The sequence below is a fragment of the Ips typographus genome, linkage group LG16, assembly GCF_016097725.1.
Source record: "Ips typographus isolate SLU linkage group LG16, UJ_Ityp_2.0, whole genome shotgun sequence".
NCBI classification, from domain to species: Eukaryota; Metazoa; Arthropoda; class Insecta; order Coleoptera; family Curculionidae; genus Ips; species Ips typographus.
This window is the reverse complement of record NC_138437.1, coordinates 6,413,805-6,435,930: the sequence shown is the minus strand read 5'-3', so window position 1 is coordinate 6,435,930 and position 22,126 is coordinate 6,413,805. Positions and strand designations below refer to the sequence as shown.

Genomic DNA, 22,126 nt, shown 5'->3' with positions numbered 1-22,126 from the left:
TTTATCAGAAAATAACTTGAAACAAAAATAATCATCTATCGTTTAAGGGTTCTTACACTGTAAAACTGAAAAATGATAAATGACCCTTCATCAATCAATGCTGATACGCCTACTTTTAATAGACACGTCTTAAACATACAGCAACTATAGTTATATTCAAAAATAACGGCGTTATAAGCTCCAAAACATTATCGTCTCTATCGTTCACTACAGTTGGCAACAATATAACAAATTAAAGCCGAGGTCAGAGGTGAGTTTTAAAAGTTGAGTCATTAACTTGAAAGAATAAGGCTCTAATCATTCCACTTAAACCATTAATCTCGAATTCAATAAAGTGTGTAAATTACGATAAAAGTAAGATAACACGAAATACTTATTGTTGTCTGTACTAATGAACGTAGTATTCTCAAAGCTCGATGAGATACACTAATTTAATTTTCGAATGTTGAATCATAAAGAGTAATCTTGGAATATTGGCTTTAATAACCAAAACATTAATGCGATTGAGTCAATTAGAGTAACGGGCGAGTCAGTCTTCAGTTGTGCTATTCTCGAAACATTTGGGTACGTTTAAAACTACGAGGTAATTGAGTATTTGGCGGTCTTTATGAGAGTTAGGTCACTAAATTCGTAGTGTAATTCAGCTAGTTAAGCTTTGTTGGAGCAACCATAGTGGATGTATAACGAAAATCTGGATGTGTTGAAGTGATACGTGATAGCCATCAACTATTGTAACTACAATGGTAAGTTTTATTATTTTGTTTTTAAAGGGTAGTTTTTGTATAAGCTAACTTTTAAGGCAAGTGAAATTTGAAAATGCTGTTAAAACAAGAAGGGCTATGGTTACTCATATTCTGCACTTTATTTCCTTTTTACTCCAATGCAAACTGCAGGGAAAGGAAATGCAAGACTACCCGAGTGCACGGTTTCAAAACTTCCGACTGTTACAACATGGAATTTACAGAAATACCTAAATGTTTGCCATCCAATGTTGAAGTACGTAAGTACCTTAATCAAAGTACCATACAAATATACCTAATAGGGAGCTGTTACATAAACGCTTTTATTCAAATAACCACTCCTTCCTGATTGACATTGATTTTAACTTTATTTAACGGTCACCATGCTTTGTCAGTATAACAATAGTTTTGTATAGGTGATCGAGTTGAGCCATAACAGAATCCGAAAAATCGGCCCAGATGATGTACGTCTCTATTCCAATCTTGCCGCCCTGTACTTAAGCGACAATCTACTAGTCACCCTAAAAAATGACGTTTTCTATGATATGACAACTTTGGAAACTTTGGATTTGGCTATGAACGCTTTGTCCAAAATTCCACCAGCAATTTTTCAACTACCCTCTCTGAAAACCCTTTACTTAGGGAGGAACATGAACATGAACATTGCAGACTCTATAGAAGAAGCTAGGCCTATCAGTCAATCTAGTCTTACCAAACTGGATATTAGTTATATTACGGAAAGCGATTCTCCCACGGATTTTCCAGATTTTAGTGATTTTCCTTTACTAGCCAACTTGAACATTACAGGTACGGTTTTATCAGTAAGGTGTGTTGGACAGTCAAATCCCATGACTGATAAATGTGTCAATATTTTTAGGTGATGTTTTCAACTTGATATCACCTAAGCACTTTGCGCAATTATGCAACTTGCAAATCTTATCTAATGAGAATGTTACCACTGACTTTCTGGAAGATTGTGATTGCTGGAAAATAAATCGCTGGTTAACTGATAGAAATGTAAAATTTAGCTTCTTCACTTGTCCAATTAGAGAACAAGGTGTGTTTACTAAACTTACAGAAATCCAGGTAATCTAATCAAAACATTTTTAGAATGTCTGGATCAAAACATCAGCCAAGAGGACATAGAAATTTTTGAAACTTGCAGGAAGAAAGTCAACCAATTTCGACTAGCAGGAATACTAAAAAAAGTAGGACTGTGGGTTGGATTAATAGGTGGATCTATTTTGTTACTAGCAGCTGTGTTAATATATTGGAGGTGGAAAAAGCGTCGAGACCGAATAAGACTGGAAAAAAGTGGCATGGACCTAACCTATTCAAATGCTTTACTAAATAATAGGTCGATATAAATAAAAAGATATGTGCTTTAGTGATAGTTGTTATGTTTAGTGCTGTTTTTTATGATAGTAAATAGATCAAAGTTAAAGTTGTATGGTTTTATTATTTTTATTAGAGCGTGAGTGTGATTTTAATTACCATGCTCTGTACTCAAGAAGGTTTTTTTAATTAAATAACAAATATGTTTTTTTGAGTCAGGGGATGTTAAAAATGCTTAAATTATTTTCTTGCATTATTGACTTCCATAGCATTATTTAATTAATTTATTTAATACCATTCAGATATTATTATGCTAATATACTCGATCATTTTGATATGCAGTTTGAGAAATACTATTCTGGATACAGCTACAAATTGGTATTTTTTTAACATAGCTTCAGATCGCTCAGTCTATATATAATGAGGAATAAGCTGTAGCATAGCAGTAATCAATATTATCATAATATACAACCACCAGGTGAAAGATGCTTTCTTTGGGTTGTCTAAAATCTTTGAATTTTTATTTTATTTGTGCTTTAACCCTTTAAAAATAATTTTAATAGGTAGATTTTAATAAATAGAAAAACAGATTTTTTGGTGGTATTTCCTCCACCTAGAACTGTTTCTGAATTGTTGCTTCGACGTAATAAATACCCAAAAACGTTTACAAACGTACAAGATATTTGTAAATATACCGGATAGTAAACATAATAACAAACTACATTTTTAAAATTTTAAATTTAAATCGGACTACCTAAATGGCGCCATCTGGCAGTTTTCGTTTACGGTTAGCCGTGTAATCTTGATTCGTTTTAGTAGATGGCACCACCAGTAAGGGAATTTGAAAACGTTAAATAATTGATAATTGGATATAACATATTAATTTGTTGCGTCAATAATATGGAACTGTTAAAAATAAAAATTATTGCAGTTAAATCGTTGTCAGTTAAATCGAATACTTCTTCAACCTCAAGTTACAATATTTTTTTTTTATTTATAAATTAAATTAACATAAACCAATTACTTTATTGATTTATTTATTACAGAAGAAATATTAAATAGCATACTGAACTGAAAATAAAATATTCCTTATAGATTTTACATCCTCCTGGAATTAAACTAGTATTTCCAGGTGTGTGTCAACTACGACTTAAAACTGTCGTATAAACAAACAAAAAACATTTGTGTCACAAAAAATCTGAGCTCAACAAGTACAAGAAAACGAAATGCTTAAAAGCATACTGCTCGTATCTATCTTCTGTCGTTAAAAAAGGACAGCAGACCGCCAGTACGTCTGTAAATTCTCATCTTGTAGGTCTTGCGCATTAGAGGCATTCTGTTATATATCGGTAACTACAGCAGTGAACTGAACAAGGTTGTTTCCTAACTGGCCAATGACGTCAGCCAACTGATGAATGATTTGTGTTTGGATGACTCATTCCGCTCTCACTCAAGTCGGCGATTGATTGACATACCATACGAGAACTATTTGTGGTAGAATTTCAGTATCAAATTCGAAAAGAAACTGGCTGAAAATTTCCGCACAATGCATGAACAGTTTTGTTGATAAAATGTCGAGGTTTGTTCTAGTTTCAAGTGTTGTGAATGTCAGGAGGACTTAGGGAATTTCTAATAACATTACCTGTACTAAGTTTTGTGATAATAGTACTATGTTTGCGCTAAGTGTAAATTAACCACTTAACAAAGAGGAGAACCTTTGAGGTAAGTTTTTGAAATATTACAACAGGATCTGGTAAATGATATTTGCTTAAAAAGATAAAATCATCATCATATGTTTGGAGTAATAAACAACATATTTATAAATAATTAAACATTTAAATTACCGCTGATAATGAAATGGTTAATGTTAAAGACCAAGCTCACTTTTCTGTTTTAGATTTCTTTCATAATTCAGGACTTTATTCTGTGACGTCTATTAAAATATCATCAATGTTCTATAAATAGAGGCTTATGTTATCACTGATTTTTTCCACTTGAGTACCCAAAATCTGACACTTTTCTTATGTTGTTTGTATATTTATTTTTAAAGCAGAACAAAAAACATATTTTTGATACTTGTGAAGGTGTATTATTATCATTGGTGATCATTTTCATATCAGATTTTTTAATTCTTGATAAAAAGTTAGTCACTACTTTGGCATGTTTTCAAATTGGTGGTTGTTTTATCTGTCAAAAAAGTCTTGATCAATGACCGAAAACGGAAATTGACTCCATTGACGTTAAGAGGTTGTTCATTGGCAACTTGACTTGTATATTTCCATCTTGCTCTATCAAATGTCAATGGAACGGTATGGCTCTACTCTAACTAGCATACCAATGAAAAACAGCTCCATTTATAATATCAATTATTGGTAATCGATTTGCCGGTAACGTTTTTCTCTCATTAATAAGGTGTTCATAGCTTCATTAGCTACATTTGTCTCTGTGATAACTAATATTAATTTTATGAGTGGCAGATTCAAAAGGCAACAAAGTGCAATGATAAACAAATTAAACAATAACTGACTAATGTTGCCAACCAATAATCAGTGATTTTTCATTTTTGTGAGAATTTTATTTCACTTCGTTTATAAATTAATTAAAAGCCTTCTGTGAAGAGATCAGCATCATCACTAAATTCACGATTTTGAACTGAACATATTCTTCAAATAAATATAATAAAACTAATTTTAATCGAATTCTTTCTGTTCTGTTCTCGGAATATTCCAAATCATGCCAAAATAAAATAAGTTAGACAGAAATTCTGAAAATAATTACATGCAATACATCAGGGTGTCCAGAATTTTTACAGCATTTACTTTTAGGTCCAAAATAATTTTAGTTTGCTATAAAAAATATGTATATTTCTGCAATTTGTTGCAAAAATTACAGTTTTGATACTTTCCTAGTTTAAGTTAAATTAAACTATTAAAATTTCTGGTTAGTCTTGATTTCTGACATATTTGATATAATATACAGGATGTATCAAAATTGGTCTACAGCATATTTTTTGTAGTTCTTGTGTGATATTTATTGAAATATCAAACAATATTTATGATCATAAATTTACCAAGCAATGCATTTTGTCAAGAATATTGTTGTTCAGGGGCGTATCATGTACATATTTTTATAATGATTGGGCAAACCTATTTTAAGTTACATTCCCCATGGGGAAAAAGTAAAATACAATTTAAAATTTAGTACACCCTGTAACAAAGATACAAATTTTGTGACAATTTTCACACACTCTATTGCTTAAGGCTAAATAAGGTAAAGTCTTTAGGAGTAGAGAAAATTCAAAACTGTGTGCATTTTACATTATGTGAAAAACCGATTAATTGTTTTATTTCCTTTATGACTAAAACCACAGTTTCTATTAACATATATAACGACATTTCCTGGTGACTTTAGCACCATATTAGGTTGTAGCCAATTATTCTGAAATATTTTAAAGACTGGTCTGCATACGTCCTAAATAATTGACGCAATAAAATGTGTACATCAAAAAAGTGTGAGTAATCATTTAGGCAATGTATTGTTTTTTTTAATGTCACAATATCTAGTCAATATTTACTTAAGCGTTTCATTAACGTAGATAATTGCATCAACATATCGTCGACAAGCATTCGGCGGTTCTGTAACCTGTTTTAGTCACTCAGTAATCGATTCTTTTCTTATTAGCATATAAGATCATTGCGTATGTATTAGTACTATTAACCAAAATTGTATGATGATGATTACTTGTTGAAATAACCTTCCACAGAATGGGACAGCAAAGCATAAGCTCGGCTCTCTTTATTTTTCAGGTCTTCCCGATTTAGCCTGTGACGATAATAGTATACGGTACGTTCGAAATGTCGGTGTGCCTCGACAGTAGTCGACCGCGAAACGGTTTAAAGCTTCCTCTGAATCGAAGTTTTAGCGAACCAGGTCCGCCCACCCCCCTTAGTCATCTTCATCCGACCAAAAGGTCCAAACTGGAGCCCCAAAGCAGCAATAGCAGCATCAGCTTGCCGACGAGCCCGTGCGCAGAATCTGCTACCGTGCAACGCATCCAAGTGCTGAACAATGTCAAAACGATGGAACCAGAAGCCCTTAAAGAGAAACTTGAAGATCCCAGAGCGGGAAAAACTTTTATTCTTTTGGATTGTCGACCTTTTATGAGCTACAACATGAACCACATTAGTGGGGCTATAAACGTGAATTGTTCAGATCGATTCAATAGAAGAAGACTTCAACAAGGAAAGGCTAGTTTGGCTGATCTAGCTACAACTAGAGAAGGCAAAGAGGTGTTGAAGAAACGTTGCTTTAGGGAAGTAATCATCTATGACGACTCCACCAGCGAAAAGGATAGGATTACTCTAGGGCATCCTTTACTTTTGGTGCTCGTTTCTTTGGTTGAAGACCACAAAGAACCTTCTCTTCTGATAGGTAAGTGTGCAATTTTATTCTCATAAATCACGTTTATAACTCATTCATACTACTAATTACTCACTAATAAAGCGGTTCACATATTTGCATTGTGCACCGCATTTTCTCCGAATTACCTGTCAAACATTACTCATATTGCCATGTTCGTTCGTTTGTGAGTCAGTTTTTCGAGCACAAGAAAAAATGTTAGGACATTTTCTAATAAATATAATTAAACTGTAGACGCTGAGTTCGGAACTAAAATAGCTATTACTACGCATTTTAATCCCACACTAAGTGATTTTCAAAATATTTTTAGAAAGTTGCCTTTTTTGAGAACCAAACGTCACTTCTTATGGCTTTAAAATAATTTTTGGTCTTACAAAAATGTTTTATCAGCCTTTTAACGTTTCTAGGTGGTGATGGTATCATTTGTGACAAATAAAAAGACATCACTGTATAAGAATTACAATGATGTCTATAGAGTAATATTTAGTCACCTTGTAATCGCATGTTTTATTACCCTATTTTGCAACAAAGTAATAACATCATGTTATTAGAAAAAGCTAAAATAATTTAATTTAAAATTTGATTGACGTCGAACACTCATTTTTACTCTTTAGTACACAATTTATACACAGACTTACTTATTTTTAGTTTTCAATTTCAAATATGTATTTTGTTGTCGATGACTAACTTCTACTGCCATTTGGATTATAAACATCAAACATGATTTTTTGATACTTTGGTATTTCCTAATCTCATTTAATTTTATGATTCCTTATTTACTGGTCGGCATTAAAACATAATGTGCATATTAGAAAATGCTGCAGAAATAGCGTTTTACAGTAGATATCAGATAGTCAAATGTGTACAATCTACACAATTGATGTAATAGTTCAAATGTCAAAATCTGAATTTGTCATTATTTTGTTACATCTTAGTCATCAGTGATAAAAAGTTTCTATCAATTAACAAATGTTTGTAGAATTGTGAGTTGTCGTTTAGATACTCTTAAGTAGTAATGAGTAATTTGATTGCAAAGTAATTATGCTTTTGTTAATAAGTAAATAATTATTCTATAGTTCAAAGTGACAAAGTTGAAAGTATATCAAGCAAGGATTTATATGATACTTATACTGGGGTTTACATTGATTTTCTTGCTATAAACAAGTTACTGATATTACTGTGGTATGTTCTTCTCAGTTATAATCTCAGTTTTATATGACTTATCCTCTTTCTGTTCTGAGTAACCATTGACATTTTGTTTTCTTAACTCTCATCTAAACAGAATCATGAAAGTTTTCAAGTTCAATGTAAGATTCTTACTGGGTTTCTGTGTATTTTTCCTATTTCCTACAGCTGTCTGTAAATCTCGCAGTTGAAACAGGTAATGTCATAAACTCCGTTTACGGTATAGTAACAAAGCCAAAAAGTGTACTAAGTTATTTATTAGGTGTTAAACCATTTTTCAAAAGGGTTGTCATGTTGTTTTAATTGCCCCTTAACGTAACATCTGAAATTTGTAGGGCCTGTGTTTGTATGTTTTAATTCTGTTTAGGCTGAATTTTGGTATTAATAACCCTAGTTAAGAAATCGTGTAAATGTCAGTGCCAATCATTTAGAAACTTAACACTTGGGACACCATAATCCAACACACTTTTGTCTGTAAATCTTGTAAATTTCAGACTTTGTTTATACAGGCTAGATTTTTGAATTAATATTGGTGGAGCTCCTGATGAACCACTCACGTCAAAACTAGGTACTTTAATACGACATACTTTTTTCTATTTATTTTCAATTCTCTCAAATTTTTATTTTTGTTTATTCTAGAATTGTCATAATATTGGTATATTTTAACACATAGACTTTCATTATTATATGAAATCGTATTCTGACTGCTTATGTTCAGTAAAGTGGCATTTTTAGATGTGACAAAACATTGAGTTTGTTTAAAAAAAAGGTCTTTATTTAAAAAAATCAAATTTTAGATAAAACATTTTCAAAATTGAAGAATGTTTTCTAATTGATGATTTCGGATTAGATTTAAATTGATTAATTCGCGCGCAGTATAATTTTCATCTTTTTTGACTTTTGAACTCGTCTCATTTTAGCATGATAGAGAAGGATGGATTTAATTGTAATACACTAGTTGGCGCTCTAGGTGCTTTACAACGTTGTCAAAAGCATAAAAAAAGTAAAGAAAGTGGCGACAAAAAATTCAAAAATGTGTATTAACCACCAGTCTAATTACTTATAGATACTAACTATACAGTACAATGTATATTAGTGTACTCTAATTCAGTGCAAATTAATTAAAAGTTACAGGTTGCTAAATCAAGATTACAAGATAATCCCATGAGATAAAAAAATAAAGTTTTATTGTTATCATTGCAATAAAATTTAATTGATGATTGTTTCATAAAAAAGATTAAGATTAAATTTTGTAATATTAATCGAGTTACTTTTTAGTTTTGTGAAATTTTAGCCAAAGACCCATTTCAACATTTTCCAACGTTTAGATGCGTCAAACAAGTAAAGATAAACGCTAGAAAGTAAATATTGAAATTAAGTCAACTCTTATCTACCCCCTGATATTTGCTCTGTAGTGGTATTGTTCATTTAATAACGATGATAAGTTTAAATGATGATGATGTGTTCTTTTTGTTCTCAGTCAAGGAAATCAGATCACTACTACTTGAATTATTTAGATTGATTGAGGAAACAAACGGCCAAAAAACGTGACTTTGTAAAATGGCATCGGCCAAAAGAGTCGTATCTATATTAAGGAACATAAATGTTGAGTTAGTCATACGGATTAGTAAACAAAAAAGTGGTTAAGCACTTGGACAACGTCCAATTTGTTACTGTCGCAGTCTATTTGGGTTTTTAACCATTTTGGAGATATTCATACCTATATATATTCTCATTTTATTACCTACTTGTGCGATTAATCGTTAACATAAAGTAGATAACAGGCCTTTTACCTTTCTGGCCAGGTACTACTCATAATGCGGGTATTTGATATTACCTTCAATTTCGTATTTAAATCGATAATGTTCCGATGACTAATACTCGTATAAATAAGAAGACAATGTATATATAGGGTGGATGTCAATATAATATAGTAAATAAGGTTATTAGCGCAGATTAAAGGTAAATTATTTGCATGGAAATTTTAAGAACAGCAACAATTATTCACTGTTCATTAAGTTGTAATAGCTTGAATTTTTGCGCTGGCGTCAGCAAATTGTCCGAACTGAGTCGTAAACAAAAGTTGACTATAAAAGGATTTGCATGTTTGTTTTATTAGTTGGTGCAAATCCTGAAAGTTTACATCTTGAGATCATTTTCTGAGAAATTTCAGTCACAACAATAGAATTCCCAGTCTGATTTTGGGATCTCCTTTTATTGTTACCTGAAGTCACATATGTGCGTCATCATTACTCACCCCGATGTAATGTCTTATTTTTTAAAGGATCAGTTTTGTTAAAGTCTAGTTAATGTAAAATCAGTATCTTAAATACATAATATTATTTTGAAATAAAAAATGCTTTATAGATCAAATTATTATATAATTAACTTTTATTTTCTATACCTATATGTGCAAATTTCTCTCTACTTTTGTAGATTTTCAATTGAATCATACTTTTAGAGTGGCTTTGAAAGCAGTTGATAATATTCCAAAATATGCCGATAACACTGCTAAATCCTTTTAAAGATGTTAATTTTTTAGATAAATAATTGATGAGTTAAAAACACTGAATTGTTGGCAGTACGCTACGTTGCCAAACATTACCATATGCGTATTTCCTATATCAGATGTCTCACGAAGTTCTCCCTTTTCAAGTCATATAGTCAGTTAGTCATCATCTCCAGAATCAATCATCAGCAATTATCGAGAAAACGGCTGCATAATGTTTCCTTGGGACCTCCCCCCTTGCCAGACTTTCCGCCTAGTGATTTTCCTCGATATTGTGTGATTTTTGTGAACCGACAACGGTGCTCGTTATACGATCGTTTGGGTTCGGTTTCGGCGTCCTTCAGTCGAGAGAAATAAGGTATATGACGCAGAACATAAACATTAGCGGACATTCTGAATGAATCACTCTCCCCCTCTACTAGTACCTCGTAGTGACCCTGTTAATTCAGCATGCTCATTTATTTACTCTCCGAACTATTCTGCAAACGGGACGAATTAATTGTGTTGTGACTTTCCGGTTGTTTTTCAAAAAAATAAAATAAAAATTGTGTGTTAGTTGTGGCTTTAGTGTGGATTATTTTACAACAACAAAATGAGAATAAAAAGGCCTAATTCTCATCCAGTACTCAGATTTTTACCTATATCACCAAGTAAGTTTTATTATCAGAAATTTAATTCATAAACATTTCTAATTTATCAAATATATAAAATGATAGTTCTTCTATATTTCAAAATAATATTAATCACTGATAACATAGTTATGAAACTGTAATTCGAATAGTATCCAATGAGTGTATGTATAGTGAGTAACCACATGTATAACGCCAGCTGATAGCATTAAAACCCCCTTTCTTAGTCACCTTTTGTATACCTGAACACCAGTTATTACATGATATTCTGTTCATTAAATTTTTCACCTATTCATGCAATAACAGAAAAAAAATCATTATGAATCAGTTCTTTAAAATGCAAATTAAGTGGAGGAAAATCCCCCCTTTACGCTGGTTTCCCCGACGCTTCCAAGTCGATTTTAAGTAAAACTTGAGCTAAGTTGAGGTTTGAATGTGACACATTAGGTGCAAAATAACACAGTCTAAACTAAACCTACAACTTAGCAAGTGTTGGGGAAACGGACATTAGTCAAATAACCCAAGGGATAGTTAGATTTTGTGTTTTAGTAGGAATATGTGTTTCCTTATTGTAATGGCTTGATAATTGCCATTCAATTTTACATATTTTTGATATGATGAGATGAAACAATAGAAATTGTGTTGCTATGCATAAGTAAAACATATTTAACATTCTACACGCACTACACTGTTTTTTTTTTCATTATTTATGATACACCCTGTATACATTTTTCTATACATCACATAAAGTTTGCAACACTTTGAGTTTCCTAACTTTAATAAAAACCCTTTCACAAATATTATCCCCTTAAAACCATTTTTTGGACATATTTAATCCCCTCACAAAAAAATTTAATGCAATTTTTGGATACCCTATAAAGTAATATCATTAAATAAAATAATCCTATTGAGTGGAGGACAAGAATGTCTTATGGTTACTTTACAAGGTGTTCCCTTCTAATTAGTAATTGTAATAGAATTATTCATTTTGATTTGATTATCTGAAAAATCTGCTGCATTTATACCATTTTAAGTCTGTAATAATTGAACAACAATTATGTTTTAAGTAGTATAATGTGGACCCCCATTCCAGAGTATTACTCATACTCAAAATCTGACTCCCCCTTCATTTATTAATAAAAACCATCAGTCTAGAAAAGGGTTTTTCAGTAGTTTAAGTGTTAAACATGATTTAGTGGGGAACTTATTGCGGAAATTCCGATTGAATAATTTACATTTAAAGGAATGATTCACTTTTGGTCAATACAACAAATATTATTGTTGAGCAGTTTAAGACATTCCTAAAATATTTTATGTTGTTTGCCTTGTGAAGTTCACAAGTCATATTGGACTTACAAGGACAATTTAAAAATTTACTTAAGTAAATTTATTTTCTTAGATTTTGTGTCCATCTATAACAATCATAGTGAATGAAACATGAGTTGTTCTGATTATGCAGCTGTTTTTTCCAATTACTTATTAAATTATTCACTTTTTAAGTTTTCAATTGAATAAAGTGTTACCAAAAAGAGTATATTTTAATCATATATCTTGTTTGTTGACAAATAACTCTCAAATCAAAATAATATTAACTCAGAGGTGTCCAAAGTTTCAGAGGTTGCTGGCACTTTTAAAACGCTCTTTAGACCCCTCTGACAAATTTTGCAAAACTCTTGAAAGGTCCCAGAGGTTTATGACTAGTTTGGTTCTTAACAAAAACAAAGCAGCTTTAATGAAATAAAATATAAACAGCATTTTAAGCAACTTTATTTTGTACCAATGTTTTACATTGTGTAACTGAACAAATTACAATCTAACACATGAGAAATATAAATAGGAACATGGACAAATGGACTCTATCTAATTGATTCTTTAGATAGAGACAACTGGAAATTACAAACTAAACATTCTCTAGAGCCGAAGCCAACGGGTTCTTGACCACCAGGATCACGGAGTCCCCACGAAGAAACATCTTGGAGATGAAGCGATCCTTGTAGACACGCTTTTTCTTGTCCTTCCCCTTCAGGTTTTTAGCATTGGGGGGCAGTTCAGTCCACATCTCCTTCACGTTCTCCAGTATCATGTTGAAGTGACGATCAAAAGCTTTGATTCTTCCAAGCAGCTTCTTGTTGTTTCTGCAGTTGATCAACACTTGAGTGTTGTTCCTTACGGCTTGGGCCAGGACGGAAAGGGGGCCGTGCTTGAATTCTTCCTGCTCAAGCTCCTCCAACTCGGCGAGGGACATCATAGATTTGGAACGAGGAAGAGGAATGGGACGCGGAAGGGATTTGGAACGGGGTTCAGACATGTTTCCTGACGATTAATATCCTTTTAGTGGACTTTTTGAGGGTTTCAAAACGCGTTTTGTTCAAATTTCACAGTTCGGGAATGAAAATGGCGGGCTGGCGTCACTTCTGCGCATTAACTAGTTGATAACTGTCAAAATAGTGCCATTTTTATTTTTGGTTGTCATTAAGTGACAGGACAGGAAATCTGATAGTTGTCACATGAAGTCAATATGTTTAATTCATAGGCGGTCATGTGATTAACTGTCAACTGACCAGACAAGCTTTAAAATAAACAGGGCTGGTAGTCGATCCATATTATCGATTTTATATGGTCGATATTGGATCATCACATTTTTCGATTTTACATTACTAAAAAAATAGAAATACCTAACCTAAACCTGACCAAAATCAATTAGGTAAATTAGGTTAGGTTAGGTAATAACATTAAATAAAATAATCCTATTGAAGATGGGGTACTAGAAGACAAGAATGTCTTATGGTTACTTTACAAGGTGTTCCTTTCTAATTAGTAATTGTAATAGAATTATTCATTTTGATTATAATACATTTGACGACTTATGAGTAAAGCGCATTATCTGAAAAATATGCTGCATTTATACCATTTTAAGTCTGTAATAATTGAATAACAATTATGTTTTAAGTAGTATGATTTGGACTCTCATTCCAGAGTATTACTCATACTCAAAATCTGACTCCCCCTTCATTTATTAATAAAAACCATCAGTCTAGAAAAGGGTTTTTCAGTACTTAAGCTCTTTTTTAAGCGTTAAACATGATTTAGTGGGGAGCTTATTGTGGAAATTCCGAATGAATAATAATTTACATTTTAAGGAATGATTCACTTTTGGTCAATACAACAAATACTATTGTTGAGCAGTTTAAGACATTCCTAAAATATTTTATGTTGTTTGCCTTGTGAAGTTTAAGGTTTGTTTAAAACAAAACAGGTGGATAATGGTAGATTGTTGCTATTTCTATGAAGTAAAGAATTTTTTTAAAAAGCATGGACAAATTTTGAAAAGACAATTTAAAAATTTATTTTCCTAGATTTTTTGTCCATCTATAACAAACATAGTAAATGAAACATGAGTTGTTCTGATTATGCAGCTGTTTTTTCCAATTACCTACTCATTAAATTACTCACTTTTTAAGTTTTCAATTGAATAAAGTGTTGGATTACCAAAAAGAGTATATTTTAATCATATATGTTGTTTGTTGACAAATCATTCTCAAATCAAAATAATATTAACTCAGAGATGTCCAAGGTTTCAGAGGTTGCTGGCATTTTTAAAACGCTCTTTAGAGGCCTCTGACAAATTTTGCAAAACTCTTGAAAGCCCAGAGGTTTTTGACTAGTTTGGTTCTTAACAAAAACAAAGCAGCTTAATGAAATAAAATATAAACAGCATTTTAAACAACTTTATTTTGTACCAATGTTTTACATTGTGTAACTGAACAAATTACAATCTAACACATGAGAAATATAAATAGGAACATGGACAAATGGACTCTATCTAATTGATTCTTTAGATAGAGACAACTGGAAATTACAAACTAAACATTCTCTAGAGCCGAAGCCAACGGGTTCTTGACCACCAGGATCACGGAGTCCCCACGAAGAAACATCTTGGAGATGAAGCGATCCTTGTAGACACGCTTTTTCTTGTCCTTCCCCTTCAGGTTTTTAGCATTGGGGGGCAGTTCAGTCCACATCTCCTTCACATTCTCCAGTATCATGTTGAAGTGACGATCAAAAGCTTTGATTCTTCCAAGCAGCTTCTTGTTGTTTCTGCAGTTGATCAACACTTGAGTGTTGTGCCTTACGGCTTGGGCCAGGATGGAAAGGGGGCCGTGCTTGAATTCTTCCTGCTCAAGCTCCTCCAACTCGGCGAGGGACATCATAGATTTGGAACGAGGAAGAGAAATGGAACGAGGAAGGGAATTGGAACGGGGTTCAGACATGTTTCCTGACGATTAATAGCCTTTCAGTGGACTTTTTGAGGGTTTCAAAACGCGTTTTGTTTAAATTTCACAGTTCGGGAATGAAAATGGCGGGCTGGCGTCACTTCTGCGCATTAACTAGTTGATAACTGTCAAAATAGTGTCATTTTTATTTTTGGTTGTCATTAAGTGACAGGACAGGAAATCTGATAGTTGTCACATGAAGTCAATATGTTTAATTCATAGGCGGTCATGTGATTAACTGTCAACTGACAAAATAAACAGGGCTGGTAGTCGATCCATATTATTGATTTTACATTACTATAAAAATAAACACCTAACCTAAACCTGACCCAAATCAATTAGGTTTAATAAGTGTTTATTATTGTATTGTGGTGATTAAGAAAGACTTTTAATATATTCTAAAAGGGCCTTCTCTGCAAAAAAACTGTGGTGTCCTGGTAATTGGGACACCTTTTTAGCTATATGTTACTATCCTGAAGTGCTAGGTGTAAAAAAATGATTTTAGGATATTGTGGGACACAAATTCAACATACCTCCCTAATCAACTTTGATTTGCAAGCAAGGGCTGTAATACCAGGTAAAATAAAAATCAGAATGGCCCCTTTGATCGTTAGATCACAATATTCTACAAGTTGCAAACTTCGATGTAATAAAGATTTGCAAGCACGTCATGCAAGTTAACTTACTAATAAAGATATTGAAGAAGTGGTATAAAATGCATAAGAATGCCACAAAATGTTTTGTTTGTTTTTAGCAGTATCAAACTAAAATATTTAGAGTTGCCCAGTAAATACAGGTGATTTACCATAGTGAGTTAGTTATGCTTATTTAGTGTGGTGTGTAAGTGTAAAAAGGCTTTATTATAAATAACTTAAAATGATTTAATATTTAACATAATATTTTTTTGCAGGGGGTCACAGGGAATTTCACCGAAAACACAAAGAATTATGCGAACACACCCTAACCCAAAGTTTAGCCTCAAGGGGAATTTCACCTTCTGCATCTTGCCCCAGCCTGGCTGACGTTGATTCGTACCCAGCATCAAAAGTCTTACCTTTCTTGTACCTCGGCAATAGCAAGGTAAGTTTTTTGTGTAGATCTGAGACCTTAAGTTAAGTTTGCTTATTTTTGTATAGGACGCGGCCGATCTGTCTTGCTTGCGGGGATTGGGTACCACTTGCGTGCTGAATGTAACTTCACAGCTGCCCGGGTACCACGAAGAATGCGGTATCACGTATAAACAGATTCCAGCGTCGGACTCGGGCCACCAGAACCTAAAACAGTATTTCGAAGAGGCTTTCGAATTTATCGGTGAGTAAGCGGACTAACAATTATTCTTTAACGGCCCTGAATATGTAATAAGAGGTTTTTGGAACATATTCAGTGTAGGCCTAATTAATTCATTTCGAATTTTATGTTAAAATATATGGTGAAGGTAATCTCTTTCACTACTTGAAGCAATCTTCATTCAAATCATACTGACACAGATTCGGTTCACTGAAAAGTCCTCGGTTTACTACGAGTTATGGAGGCATATCGTATATTTTATCAGTCCGGAAACGCCAGGGTTTTTCCTGTTTACTTGTGTGATATACAAGCCAAACCAATAGGGGTATAAACTGATTCGATAACGTCTTACTTGTTTGCTGCGCTACCGTGTCAGCTATGACTTTTCCCAAATAAGTAAAGATGACTTAACTGTGGGAAAAATGTCCTTTGATAACACATAAACAAACATAAGTAGCGCCGATGTGGGTCATCGGCACGCAAACTTGTTATTCTCTTGAATGGCCAGTTGTGAAATGGCCTTGCTATGTCTTGAGTCATTCGTTACTCATCGTGGTGTCATTGTTTGAGGGCCGATGCACTCTGCTACATTCGGCTGCCGGGGTGACTCATAACGTTCCGCAGCTTTTGGGGTGCCTCCGTTTATTTTGGGGTGCGCTCTTAAAACCACGTGCACTGTTTACCCATATGTCCCAGTTTATTCATTCATTCAAACTGCCATTTAATCAGCCGTCCTTTAACTGTTGCTCAAAATAGGTTAACACCCCCCGTAGGGGGTTGAGAGGATTCGTCATCCAGTTTTTTTACCAACCCCCTTCCCCCTTGTATATGAAAGCTGTGTTAATAGTAACTTTGTATTAAGTTCTTAACACAGAAACTATAAGTTTTTAGTATTATGGTCTTTTATTGTTTGGTTTTTAATAAGAAAATATCAGAGTCTACAGAAATTGGGGTAAACTATTAAGAAGACTGAATGATGTAGGACATATTAATGTAAAGGACTTGTACTTATATGGCTTGTAATGAGTCTTTGGCCAGCACAACCATTATGTAATTAAATTAGTTTTATTTAATTATTGACGTTCCACACGTCCTCTATTAGCAAGAGTGAAAACAAAATATAATTTTTCCCCACCCTAGCTCCTTGACACTTTTTTAAACGACCATTTAAAGCAAAATTTCTTACCTAACTTTAAATTTTCATGTTTTTTTACTGCTTTACAAAGAAGATATGAACAAAGCTGTTCATAGAGAAAAGGAAATTACACTTGACATTTTTCTATACCTTTCCATTTCAAATTTCAAACATTCAAGCAAATATTAATTAGCAGGTTTTCGTTGGGTTTCAATGTCTAATTTCTTTAAAACACTTTCAGATTTTCTGTATGATGAAGTGCTAAATAATGTAAATTTCCTCACTTCATGCAGCTCACCAAATACGTTTTAAACGTTCCACTTTCGTTGTTAGCTCTAAATGTTATTTGAAATTAAATAATTATTAGTCATTTTTATAACGTTTATTCAAAGGAAAGTTTCGATGTTTTATGAATTGTGTAATGGGAACGGACGAATGATAAATACCGTCAACGGTTTGGTGTATCAGATTATGTAAGGATGCAGTAGGAAATGTTTTGGTAGTGTTTGAGTAATGATAAACGCATATTAGATGTATGAATCATGTTGAACTGGAGTGGAAACGGGAAAAGGAGTGACTGAAAAGGGCCTCTATTATTGGATATCGATTTTATATGTAAAAATTACCAGGGATTTCCTAAAAAGAAAATATCTATATTCTTCATGGACTAATTAATAACGTTAGATAACATACACTGGAGTAGAGGAACTTATGGACGAAAAAGGAAAGTTTTTTTTTGGTTTTCCCGTTTAGAACGAAAACGTTTTGTGAATTGTATAAAATTCTACAGTTGCTGATGTTGATTTAGATAAACTAGACTAATGACTGTTACTATTAACAACAGTTTTCCAGTAAATATTAAATTTATGTTCTTCTGAGTCATTTCTCTTGGTGACTCAGAAGGGGTGTTAAAATCACGTGCACTGTTTACGCATATGTCCCAGTTCATTGAAATAGTCATTTAATCAGCGGTCTTTTAACTGTTGCTCAAGTATGGTTAAGACCCTCTATAGGGGATTGAGGGTATTCGTCACCCATTTTTTTGTCATCTCCCCTTTTGGTTACCAGCCTCCCTTGTATATAAAAGCAACCTTATAGGCAATGGTAATTAGTATGTATTCTGTATGGTTTCATGCTATGTGCAGTATTTGCGTAAAGCGCAACACTATTTAAATTGAGTGTGTGAAAATTCAAGGTACATTAAAGAAAATTAAGCCTAACTTCAAACATTAATAAATCAACACTTTCTACTGACTCGTTTTTTTTGAAAATAGTTTATTACCTATTTAGAAATAGTAATTGAAATGTATGTACCTGATATACGACAATGTATTACAATGCAATACGTTCATATAATATGCGATCAATCATTTATTAGTAATCCAGCACATATAAAGTAATCACAAAGGTTTTGTTCTCACAATGAAACATTTATTTGCTTAACATCATCTTAGTGACTCAGTTTTTCTGTCCATTACACTAAAAACAATACTTTTTCTCGGAATTACAACAACGCCTGGACTATCCAGTTACTTAAATGTATATTATAGACTGTATCATAGTTCCCCAGAGGTCTAAAAGCTAAAAATAATAATTCCAAGCGGGTGCCAGAACTTTGACCTAGATGAGTAATAGTTCAGAGTGGATGAAAGTGTTACTAAAATGTATCAAATGTTTATTGCATGCCAATTTATTTCTCCATAGTTAACGGAAGATCAGGTTGTTAAATAGAGATAAACCAGCAACTTGGTTGTGTTAGTGACTGATGATATTGTTTACAAATATTTTTTTTCTTCTGTTAGCTTTGTAGTATGCATTGATGTCTATTAATAATCTGGAAGTTATTTATAACTTTATTAAATAACCTTTTTGGGTAAAACGTGAAAGTGTTAATTTTGTACTCAATTAATCTAAATACACAATACACTCTGAAACAATTTGTAATTAATCATAAAAGTGCTTGCTTATTAATATTATTTAAGAAACGTCGTATCACCCTGTATATGTAGGTAGATATAAATCCGTTAACGTGAACGTTTACATTGCCGTACGTTAGATAAATGATTTCGAGGGATAGTTAAGGATAAATGGTTTTCGGTTGATGGAGTTGAACCAATAAACCTCAAGCTGTGCATCCTTCACTATGTTATATAGGTTACCAGGAAATAGCAATCTTATTATATACCAGGTGTTGATTAAGTTCTTTCCTGAAAGCTTTGCACTCGTTTAACAGTGAAATAAAACGGCTGTACTGAAAACCAAACAAAATTAGAATTACGTCAAAAGAGTGGACAGCAGTAAAAAAATTTCTTAGTAGCAGCATTTTAGAATTTTAGGTAATTTAGTTTAATCTTTGATATACATGTACTTGATTCAACATTGATGGCTAATGTAAATAGATAAAATATTATGTTCTAGTATACAATATCAGATTATATAATCTGAATAGGTAACTTTGATACACAGTGAAATGTAAATGGTTTAAGCAGATAACGTTTTCTTTTAAAAAACTGCACATTCCTTTCTATTTTCTATAAATATATATATATAAGTGACAAAATGGTGAAATTATCAACTTTTTTTAACTGCATTTATTCAATTTGTATTTGTATTGAGTTTAGACTGATATGAATCATTTACATTACCCTTAATTATTTTATTGAACAGGCATTAATGTTTGAATTTTCCTTTACAGAACAGGCACGGAAAAACGGGTCAAGAGTGCTGGTGCACTGTCAAGCAGGTGTATCAAGAAGCGCGACGATTGCCATCGCCTACATAATGAAATACAAACAAATGTCAATGTGGGAAGCGTACAAAAAAGTGAAAGAAGTCCGACCGATTATTTCACCAAACTTAAATTTTATGGGCCAACTTCTGGAACTTGAGCAGAATTTACGTACGGAAACCAGTCACCAATGCAGATGGAGTCAGCAGCCCACAGATGAAGTAACGCAGGGTTGTAGTGTGTGAGTTTAAGTGTTGGTATTGACGGAATAGAACATTAAAAAATCGCTCCCGTATCGCCATACATTTCCCCATTCTAGTCGTTTTAATTGGATAAAAAGGCTGTGTACCAAAAATAAGGTTGAAGGGAAATTTTACGCCCCGATATAGGCGTGTCGGTTTTCGTTGTGGTAACTTTTCTTGCAACTAATTACAATATATTTATGGGAAGGCAAAAGTGCAGCATTCACCAATAATCACCGCACATTGATTGTGTTGTGTTTTTTGTTGATTAATGGTTCTATTTAGGCTGACTAACCAAAGAAGCTGATGTCAACTTGTAGGTATTTTTTAAACAATTCCTAGTGTCAGTGAAAGTCTCTTAACTTGAATGTAGTTTTCGTATAAGTGCAGTTTTCTAATTTCACCCGCAACAGTAATTGCGGCAATACAAGCGAGCGGCTGATTTTTTCAAGTAACTGCTTAATTACTTACTAGAAAGTAATTAACCATCAACTAGAAAACGTACAGTCCGTAGACGCCAGAAATGCAAGGCAATGCAATGAGATTAGATTTTTTGCACCAGAAATATGTCGTATATAAAACTATTATACAACATAATTAGTAAGTATGTAAAAACACCTATTAACTATGTCACTACGACAGTGTATTATGTTTATGTATAAGTTGTATTAACTACTTAAAGTTTTGTAGATTCAGTAAGTATGTCATTCAGCTTCGGCGCGATTTATTTTCAAATTACCCAAGCTGACTATTTGACGTACTTTCATCGCTATTAGGTAAAATGCCATATTTATTTTTAATACCCTTTAATAAGATCGGTCTATGAATATGTTTGATTTTTGGTATAAGAGGGCACTTAATCAGGGTTTGATTAATATTATTGTGATTTAAAATATTGTAGTTTTTAAGCCGTAATGTCGTACGTACTAAACAAGGAATGGTTTTGTTTCCCTGGGCCTATTCGGGAACGGTAGATTATGATGAACATTGTCTATGTTAGGGCCATCTAGATTTCTTTGATAAACTGTTGAGCTATTCAAAAAACACCTTTTTCCACAATAAATTCTCGGCTGTCCATCTGCCAATTAGGTGCGTTTAGAGCTTGAACAATTTATTGTGGAGAAATCTGTGCTTTTTTTCTTACACCTCCACTTTAATAACATGAACTACTATTTCACTTTTAAAGTTTTTTTATTTATTTCAATGTTTTAATCGACTTGAATAGTTCAACGCAAGGTCGATGTAATGGCTCTAAATCTGATTCGTATTGCGGGATTGTCTAGTCAATGTTCCTATTAATATGTATGAATTGCATATATGTATATTATTAAATTGATATGTGCCTTCACAAGTTTACTTCAGACATTGTATAGATTTCAGACTGAACATGTAAAACATATATTATCTGAATAAATCAAAGTTACTTTAGACGGTTTCTAATTCACTATGCCTAATTTACTTTTTGCCCTCAAGAGATGGTGAGTGAACCCACTGAAATCAAATTTTTGTGATCAATCAAATGCTATCGAATTAGACCCCTTGGAAATCATGTTACTATGCAACCAGAAATACGACGGGATACATAAATGGTTGCATACTTCACCTCCCAATAAAAGAGGGTACTGTAATTTTGTCCCATGTAG

At 32.9% G+C, this 22,126-nt stretch overlaps 2 protein-coding genes and 2 pseudogenes across 6 annotated transcripts; 2 read left to right on the top strand and 2 right to left on the bottom strand.

Moving 5' to 3' along the window:
• The first annotated feature begins 384 nt into the window (after positions 1 to 384).
• LOC145738679 (lumican-like) lies at positions 385 to 2,188 on the top strand. 4 transcript variants are annotated; one of them, XM_081993636.1, is made up of 6 exons: positions 387 to 564; positions 635 to 743; positions 800 to 996; positions 1,157 to 1,547; positions 1,618 to 1,797; positions 1,851 to 2,188. In XM_081993636.1, exons 3-6 carry the CDS (start codon positions 817 to 819, stop codon positions 2,105 to 2,107), a joined length of 1,008 nt encoding a protein of 335 aa, XP_081849762.1. In that variant the 5' UTR covers positions 387 to 564; positions 635 to 743; positions 800 to 816; the 3' UTR covers positions 2,108 to 2,188. The 4 variants fall into 4 exon arrangements, with proteins under 4 accessions (XP_081849763.1, XP_081849762.1, XP_081849761.1 ...); XM_081993635.1 differs by having other exon boundaries at positions 387 to 583; positions 645 to 743; XM_081993634.1 differs by having other exon boundaries at positions 387 to 583.
• Positions 2,189 to 3,433: 1,245 nt separating this feature from the next.
• On the top strand, positions 3,434 to 21,911 carry LOC145739063 (dual specificity protein phosphatase 10-like). Of its 2 annotated transcripts, none has more exons than XM_081994382.1 (5): positions 3,434 to 3,797; positions 5,882 to 6,506; positions 16,002 to 16,171; positions 16,228 to 16,402; positions 20,209 to 21,911. In XM_081994382.1, exons 2-5 carry the CDS (start codon positions 5,930 to 5,932, stop codon positions 20,484 to 20,486), a joined length of 1,200 nt encoding a protein of 399 aa, XP_081850508.1. In that variant the 5' UTR covers positions 3,434 to 3,797; positions 5,882 to 5,929; the 3' UTR covers positions 20,487 to 21,911. The 2 variants fall into 2 exon arrangements, with proteins under 2 accessions (XP_081850508.1, XP_081850509.1); XM_081994383.1 differs by lacking the exon at positions 3,434 to 3,797 and adding an exon at positions 5,688 to 5,772.
• On the bottom strand, positions 12,567 to 13,110 carry LOC145739071 (putative small nuclear ribonucleoprotein Sm D2 pseudogene; annotated as a pseudogene).
• On the bottom strand, positions 14,532 to 15,046 carry LOC145739072 (putative small nuclear ribonucleoprotein Sm D2 pseudogene; annotated as a pseudogene).
• Positions 21,912 to 22,126: the final 215 nt, after the last annotated feature.